The following is a 9547-nucleotide window of genomic DNA, read 5'->3' as shown; positions in this document are numbered from 1 at the left end:
GAAAGAGTTCTCGATTGTAGGATTATAGAATGATTGCGAAACACTTTGCGGACTTCTTTTGAATCGAATATAAATAACTTAACAAGATATTAAATAATGCAAAGTATAACATAAATATAACATTTTATTAATAACTTTCATCACTTAAACATTTTAACACTTAGTAGCTATATTGCTCTTACATTCATAATTAAATAAATAACTAAATAATAAAACACTTAGAAAAACATAATCTTAATAAATATATATAGGGATAGGTAGTTTTGATTATAGAGTCGGTTGCGCGACTCGTTTTGCTGACGGAATCACTCCTTAGGCGTATTTTTCCCACACTTATTCTTCTCATACTCATTTAACATCTTAATTTGTTGTAAGAAATATTTAATGTGGTGTTAAGACCCCTACAAAACGAGATTTCAAATTTAACATTTAACTCATGGATTTGCTTTCTCACTTCGGCACTAAGCTTATATTGCTCTTTTATGAACTTGGTCACTATTTTATCAACGGTGAAATCATCATCATCCTCCTTCTCGGTTTTAACCATTTTCACATTTGTTCGAGGAACTTTAGATCTCGGGACTAACGGAATAGATTCAAATATGGCACCATAACAAATGATTAAAGTATTATCGGCATAGTTAATGCACGAGCAGTAGCTAGAAACGGAGATCCTATGATTGAAGGAGTTATCAGATCTTCTTTCATGTCCATAACCACAAAATCAATTCTATAGAAAGCACACCTGACGATAACTTCAACTTCTTTAACAACCCCCAATGGTTCATGTAAACGACTATCAGCAAAGCACACATTCCCTTTGATAGGTTCCAACGATGGTAATCCTAATCGATTGTAAACGGAAAATGGCATAACATTAATGCTAGAACCAGTATCAGCTAATCCAATAACAGGAATGGGACAACGAATTAAGCAAGGGATTTGGAATTCCCCCGGATCAGTGCGCATAACAACAGGAATTTCAGGTGATGCATATGGATCTATCGGATCAATTGTGAATGAATAAAGAGGGCGAAAACCTTCTTTTCTTCTTTCTTCCAACTGTTTCATAGTATCAGCTAACCAATCATCTTTATTTTCACACTCTGATCTTTCAAATTTTTCACTAGTAACCTCATCACTTCCATCAACCTTTTAATCAACCTCTTCTTCCTTCTCATCAAATAACTCAGGCATAAAGATCACCTCATCACGATCAAGACCTTGAACTTTAGCATCTTTTGACTTATCTTCTTCATTAGCAGTCAACTCTTTTATTTCTTTATCATATTCTTCCTCTACCATTTCAAACTCCCACAAGTACGTCAAACCAAGTTCATAAATATCAACCTTATTCACTTCTCTAATCACATTCACCTTTTCAAAACGAACTTCTTTAGAAACTTCAGATTCAGCAAGAACTTTACCCTCGACAAGTTTGAACAACTTAACAATATTGCGTTCTAAGTTTTGGATGGACGCTTGATGATTATTTTGCAGTTGGGAAAGTTGAGCCTTTATGTTATCATTAGCTTCATTTTGATTCTTGATGAAAGTTAGGATGCTTTCTTCAAGATTAGACTTCTTGTCTGTTTGAGCATTAGAAGATGAATTTGGAATGAAGGGTGCTCTAACAGGAAAGAAACCAGGTGGATTTTTATTATTAGTAGGATAAGGTGTATTATAATTATTACGGTAGTTTGGGTTTCCTTGATATTGATTCACGTAAGAAACATTCTCAACTTGCTCCATAGTAAGACTAGAAACACAATCCTTAGTAGTATGAGGACCTTGGCATTTTTCACAACCTACCTTAATCATATGCATTTCTTTGGTAAGCTTTTGAATTTGCCTTCTCAGATTACACAACTGCACATTCATAGCCTTAACCATGTCTTTAGAATCATAACTAAAAGATTTTACTGAACGGGAAATGTCTAAGTCTTGATGCCATTCGTGGTAATGAGCAGCCAACTTATTGATTAATGTTTTAGCTTCTTCGGCAGTTTTACTCATGATGTTTCCTCTAGCGGATGTATCAGTCTCTCTTCTTGTAGCAATATCACAACCTTTATAAAAAGTAGTTACCTTTTTAAATTTATCTAAACCATGTTGTGGACAACCTCTAATCATTTGACCAAATCGAACCCAAGCAGAATAAAGAGACTCATTAATTTTCTGACGAAAATTAGCAATTTTAGTTTGAAGGGTGACAGCTTTGGATGCGGGAAAGAATGGAGTTAGAAAATTTTCAACCATAGTATCCCAACTAGTAATATCTCCTTCAGGTAGCGAGTTTAACCATTCTTTAGCTTCATCTTTTAGTGACCATGGAAAGAGACGAAGATAGATGACATTACTTTCCACATTATTAATGTTAAATAGATTACAAATATCTTTAAAATTCCGAATGTGAGCATTAGCATCTTCCTTTTCAGTTCCCCTAAATTGGTTATCAAGCAAATGAAATATAGGACCTTTAATATCATAGTTTTTTTTTATAACAGGCTGAGTAATAGCGTGACCTAATCCTTCCCGACCCGTTTTCATTAACGCTTCCATTGAAGCAGTAGCCATTTCAATTTCTGAACCAAAAAGAGATCCCAAATTAGAATAAGGACTAGACGGTGGACTAGATAATGAATCATCATTAGAAGTAGTTCCTTCATTGAAATTTAATTTCTTAACAATATTCGAATCCTTAGAAGGTTTAAATAATATATCGGGATTTGGTAACATCTCTTGTAAGATGGGTTTCTTGGATCTGGTATTCATGTGATCTAAAATCATAAAAAGAAATATTTTAGGAGAAAATGTTTTAGACTTAAAAGGATATATATAATTTAATTTTAAATTTATTCTAATTCTTTTTCTAATATTTAGGAAGTATGTTAGTATATTAATAAATTTAAATTGATAAATATAATAATAATGAATATTAATGACATAATAAATAATATAAATATTAAATAACAACTTTTATCGCATAACAACGAATAATCAAACATACACGGCCTATTGAATCTATCAATACTTAAGTGATCCGTCAGCGTCTAGGTTCGAGCAGGAGCCTTTAAATCGGAACCCCAGCAACCCTCCCCTAAAGGAAGACAGTCATCACCCGTTTTCAAGAAATATCAATAACCAAAGTATATCTAATTTTCGCATTTACCGCGCTCCCCGGTAGCGGCGCCAAAAAGTTGATGTGTCAAAAGTGTGTGCAGTTGTGCTTAACTTATCTTTCAACTTTTAAATTTATAAAACCTTTATTATTACACTTTAACACCCCTAACGAGCAACAAAACCCGATCAGATGTAGTATTTTAGGTTATCGTCCAAAGAGATCGTAGATGCGGATAAGAGTTGTTTTATTTTAATACCTTAATTCTTATTAAAGAATTAAAGATAGATTTTTATATCTTTTATATGATAGATTCTTATCTCTTAGGAAAGAGATGCTTTTAAGATAAACAAGCAATAAAATACAACAAGGAATTGAAGACTCAAAATAAACAGATAAAAGCAAAAGCAATTACATGAAAAACTAACTTATACGGGAATCATATTAAGCAAGTTTCATAACTTACATTAACACAAAGCAGAATAATAATCATTGACCAACTATTATCCCTTAATAGGTTAAGCTAAGTGTTGCATATCATTCAACAAGTAGGACTTTAAAGCATATGCTAGATATGTGATGTGCATGACTAACATCTCAGTTTTTCATATTTAATTCAATTACATGATACATATCAATCTTGTGATGAGGATTGACATGCAAATAGACTGACAAATTATATAAGCTATTAAACACCAAGTAGATCAACTCAAGTTACTAGCTGAAAGTCAATTACTATCAAGTTCTCATGCAATCATTAATTAAACAAATCCAAACGAAGGTTCTTCGATTAAGCCTAACAATATCAAAGTCTATTATATGAGTGCAATTCCAATTAAACAAGTTTATCACTATTAAGCTTTTTAACCTAGTTGCATGCAATTCAATTTGACAAGTTTGATGGACTAGATCTAAACAAGTAGCATGAATCGAATAATAGATCTTCGGATCAAGTAATAATCAATCCTAGAATCATTTTATTTAATCATCAAGTATGGCAAACAAGTATATTTAAGCACGACAGATTCAAAACAGTTCAAATATCATTACAGAAACTAGACCATACAGATCTAGAAAAGAACCAGAAACTGTACGGATAAAGCACATGAAGTTGGCGACTTTGTTCCAATCAAGCTGGCGGCTTGGACTGGTGAAGGCTTCATCCAATTCCCAGATGAAGTTCAGTTTTCGTCCATGTAACCACTATGAACGTTTAGTTCATAGCAGAAGACGAACAGAAACGAGTAAAGTAAATAAAATATACTAAACAATAAAGTAAAGATAGAATCATACCTTAAAAAGGTAGATGAAAAGAACTTGAATGATTCTTGATTACAATGAATAGTAAATCTAATCTAAGGGTTTTAGAGAAAACCCTAAAAGAAAAACGAAACCAAACTAAATTGTATTGAGGTGTACTGAATTGCACACTTAAAACTGAGACTGGAGCCCTCTATTTATAATATTAAGAAACAGTGGCCAAGCCGGCAGCTTCATTGAGAAGCCGGCGGCTTGCCCTAGGTCGGTGACTCCTCCTGCAAGTTTAACTTGATCTGCAAGTAAAAACGCGTAACCGTCATAATTAAGCCGGCGGCTTGGTAGCAGGCCATCGGCTTCAGTGATCCGGCAAATCTTTCTGATTTTGTTTCCATTTTTACTTGAACTTGGTCGACAAGTTGAGAAACCGTGTCCATTAGGCCGGCGGCTTTAGGATGAAGCAGGCGGCTTCATCTGCTTTTTTCTTGGTCAACAAGTTCATCAAATTCTACAGCAATTCTAGAACATTATGGCGTATTCAACCCCAAGACGGCGGCTTCCTTGACTCCATGCCAGCGGCTTTGTAGCCTTTTCTGCAATTTTTCCTGCATTTGATCCTGTTTGATACATAACTTTGATAAAATTATTAGAATTACCTTTTTCCCCCTTTTACCCAATTTAGGGTATTTTTGGATTAAAATGTCTCTAAAGTGCTAAGATAACTCCTCAAAATGTTATCAAAAAACTGTATAATTTAGGAGTTATCATTATGTAATCATATATTTTGACCTCAAATAAAGTTTGAGTTAATATTTTAGAACCTTACCATTAGAAAGTAGACCTTATTATGTTTCCAACGATATTTGATTCATCAAAAATGGAGTTACGGTCTCAAAGTTACGACCAAAACAAGTTTCACAAAAATGCTGAAATTGGGGACATTGTGGTCGCGAGATTTGACTCGCGGTCGCGAGATTCAGTCAGGAACTCAGCTATTTTGGGTTTCAATCTCGCGTTCGCGACCCCAGACCTCGCGGTCACGAGGTTAGTCAGACAGGGGTCATTTTAACTCGTTTTAAGGGGTTAAATGAGGGTGTTTTGGTCTTTTCACTTTGAGGTCGAGTTTTTGGCCATAAAACTGACCCAAGGATCATCTATAGCTCATTTATTATTCTTTCAAACACTCCCATCTTAGAGAGAGAGATGAGGGTTTCTAGAGAGAGGAGATTTGAGTGGGTGAAGATGGTGGTGATTCTTGCCCCAATTGGAGTGGATCTAGGTGCATCTTGATGTTTCTAGCTACTAGGACTCGTTTTGGTGTTAAGTTAAACTCTATATCCAAATTGTAGTGTTTGATTCTTGATTTGAGTTAGGGTTTGAGTTAGTGTTGGGTTATAAACCCCATTTCTTATAAAATTGAGGGTTTTGTTGTATGTATTGTGTAAGTAAACCCGATTATTGTGGATTTTGGGTTTGATGACGAATTTGGAAGTATTTGTCATGGTTTGGGTGTTAATCACTAGGTTGTAAGTGTGTTAGTGATTTGGTGTTCATAAGAACATGTTGTGAGTCAAAATTGGGTATTGACTTTGGTTTGTTTTCAAAACTAAGTTTGAGTCAAGCTTTGGTAAATCAAGTATGTAAATATGTGAATTATGTGTTAATTGGTGTTTTTGAGACATAATCACTAGCCATTAGTGATTATGGGTGAGTTTGACATAAGTCAAGCGTGGTCAAAGGCAATATGGGTCAATATTGCGTATATTAAAAGATTTGGTGATGCGGTGTACTTAAACACTTGAAATAGTGTTAAGTAGTGAGTTTGGAACATAATCACTAGGCATTAGTGATTATGGGCGTGTTGGCTTGTTTTAACGTCGTTAAGTGCAAACGGGTCGCTTTTGCACTTGAGAGTTATTTGGGTTGAGTTTGATATAAGTCAAAGGAGGTGATGCGTTCGTGCGATATACATCTTTTACTCTCTAAATTTATATTTGATTCAAACACTACAATCAAGCACACACAACTAACAAGCACTTAGAACCCGGTTATTATAGCACTTTAATGTAAGTATTCTTATCAAGTTCGTCCTAAGGGAAGCGGTGTAAGTCAGATATTTGAAACTATCAGTTGTCCTAGGGTTTGTTTGATTGGGGGGGTTTCGATTGATATCAACTAACAACTAAAACTTGCGCAATTAAACAAACCTAAATTTATCAATTAAACTAGTAGCAAGAAACAAGTAGTGAAGTATTAAGACTTAAAACAAATTAACTAAGACCTGTTCACTTATCTAATCTTCTCTATGCTTGGCTTGCCCCGTTTTGCCTATTTTGCTATCTCATTAGTTGTTGAACTATTAAATATTTAGCATTATTACTAAACCTCAAATCAAATGATACTCCACGAATTCACATAAGCTTTATATCATAGGATTGAGTTAAGCATGATTTGGTCATTGAGATTGAGCCTAGGTTGAAATCACTTAAAACCCCCAACTATCGAAATCACTTAAGAATATCGGCATTACTATGTTGACTAGAGGCCAATTGAAAACCAACCTAGATCAAGAACACAATCACTTGCAATTCCTAAACTAGTTGTCTAGATCACCTAAGGTGTTGAAGCACATATTGATTCACTTCTCAAATCACTAAGAGAGCTACACAACATATGTAGTTAAAGTCAAGCCTAAAACAAACTCATAGCAATGGATCTTTAGCTAACTCAACAACACATGATCATGTAATTCATTCAAACAACAATAATCAATTGATTTGGGGCAAACACTAGCATTAGAGATTCATAGATAAGCAAACACAAGAGATTTGTCCAATCATAGATAAAATTAAACTAATAATAAGCATAGAAATGTAAATCATCATCATTTTCAAGTTATTACAAGTAATCAATGAAAAATATGAAAAGTAAAGTGAAGATTACAACCCAAAATGTAAAAAAGATGAAGATCTAAGCTAAACAATGATGAATCTTGAGCTAGCTTCCTTGAATCCACCCTCAAACACCAATGGATGATGAAATTAGGTTTTTGTATGTGAAATTCGGACCTTAAGCAGCTGCTCCCTAAGATGCATATGAAAAATGACCAAATCTCGTTCCTTTTATAGTGCTGAAAATCTGGGCTGAAACAGCGACAGGAGCGCCGCTTTTGGTCAACAGCGGTGCTTTTGGCTTTAATCAGGAGCGGCGCTTTTGATCAGGAATGTCGCTTTTAGCTCTAAACAGGGACGACGCTTTTGTTGAGGAGCGATGCTTTTGGCTGAATAGGAGCGACGCTTTTCACTGTAGAAACGGCGCTTTTGCTCACTGGAGGAAAATGGAGCTGAAATGTGCATGAGAACGTTGCTTTTTCAGTTGGTGCGACGCTTTTCGCTCACAGGAGCGGCGCTCTTGAATGAGGAGCGGCGCTTTTGATGCTGATTCTGCACTTTCCATTTCCTTAGCCAATTTTGCCCAAGATTTGGTCAATTTTACACCAAATCAACTCCTTAGCCCTTAATTTACCATTTAGCTCAATAGCACACAAAATAGGCTCCAAGATAGTCATAAATCGAGCAAAGTGTGGTAGATATCGCGAAATAAAACATATATAAATGGAGCGATATCAGGAGGTCAAGTGTGATATGCGTCAATATTGCACGTGTTGTAGTTATGGTGTAAATGGCATTTTTAAATGATCACTACCTAAGTAGTAATCTAGTGTCGGGACCTAGGTTGGTCTAATTGGTGTCAAGTATAATTTGAATTAAATTGTACTTTGTAGAGTGGGTTTGAATTACCACCTGAAATGGTAATTGGATTGTGTCCATTAGGTGTTAAATGGGCGGGTTTTGGCGAGCAAGGTGTGATCCCTCGGCTAAGGGATGATTGTGTCGGGTTCTCTTTTAGAGAATGTATATTTATGTGTATATTGTGCCTATGTGTGATATAGGTGGTTGCTTGCTCGGATATGAGGATGGAGATCATGTTATACATGACTTGTGCGGGCATTCCAAGGTGAGTGGAATAATTATACGTGTATGTATATAGTGTTTTTACTTGTGTGGGATGCGATGTGGGTTTAAGTTCATGAGTTCGATAGCACATCATGTTTGGCATGAGATAAGGGTTTAAAGTTCGTGAGTTCAATACCTCATTGTCATGTGGGTTGGCGTGTGATGTGGGTTTAAAGCTCGTGAGTTCGATACCACCTAGGGGTTAGTGATACAAGGCATATGTACACTAATGGATGTTGCGAACACCGATCATCATTCGCGAGTACCATTCCCTTATGCTATTGGTTAACCATGGTTGTGTGATTCTTCTATTAGCATATTAAATTGTGAACTATATGCTATTGGCGATGCTAGCTTATTGTGAATTATGGATATTTACTTTATGCATTGTGATTACATGGTTATTGAATTTCTAGCTCGTATGCGGTATTTGTGTAAGTATTTGCAAGTAAGTAGATTATATATATATATATATATATATATATATATATATATATATATATATATATATATATATATATATATATATATATGTATAATTATTGCATTCACTAAGCGTAAGCTTACCCCTCGTTGTTGTTACCTTTTTATAGGTACCATTTATTAAGGAGAAGACTACTGGTTGCTAGGCTAGTTGCTTTTGGGTTACTTGATCTTGATGGGGTAGCTATTGAATATTCGGACGTGGATTGGGGACTTGGTAAATCCCCGGGATTATGCTCTTGTATCGGGTTGGGTTGTTGAGTCTTAACCCGATTTGTAGCTTAAATGGGTCGTATTTACTCACTTGTTGTGTAATGGGTCGAAAGGTGTCAAATTGAACGTTTTGGGACTTAGTCATATGTTAACTTGTGTTTCATTGTATATTGGGTACATTAAAACTAGTGTTAAACGAATTGCGTATTTTGATGTATTTAACTAGTTTATAAAATAAATGTTAACGTTTTCGAATAAACGGATTTAAGTTGTTTCAGTTCTTTAATAAGCCACGCCAACTTACTAAGATTGAACTTGTCTTCACCTTGAACAAGTATTAATTCCTAATGGATTTAATCATCTTCCTATATCCCTTTAAGGAAGAAGAATTACTAAGTCAAGTGGTGTTCTTATTACAAGAACTAATCTACTTCCTTGATTAACCCAATAAAATTAT

The 9547-nt window shown here is 34.9% G+C and overlaps 1 protein-coding gene across 1 annotated transcript; it reads right to left on the bottom strand.

Annotated features, from left to right (window-relative positions):
* Positions 1-621: 621 nt before the first annotated feature.
* On the bottom strand, positions 622-1139 carry LOC139871093 (uncharacterized). The gene is made up of 2 exons (XM_071858835.1): positions 1085-1139; positions 622-1001 (listed from the first exon to the last, which is right to left on the bottom strand). Exons 1-2 carry the CDS (start codon positions 1137-1139, stop codon positions 622-624), a joined length of 435 nt encoding a protein of 144 aa, XP_071714936.1.
* Between the last annotated feature and the right edge of the window lie 8408 nt (positions 1140-9547).

The sequence above is a fragment of the Rutidosis leptorrhynchoides genome, chromosome 10, assembly GCF_046630445.1.
Source record: "Rutidosis leptorrhynchoides isolate AG116_Rl617_1_P2 chromosome 10, CSIRO_AGI_Rlap_v1, whole genome shotgun sequence".
Classification (NCBI taxonomy): Eukaryota; Viridiplantae; Streptophyta; class Magnoliopsida; order Asterales; family Asteraceae; genus Rutidosis; species Rutidosis leptorrhynchoides.
This window is presented reverse-complemented; position numbering and strand designations above follow the sequence as displayed.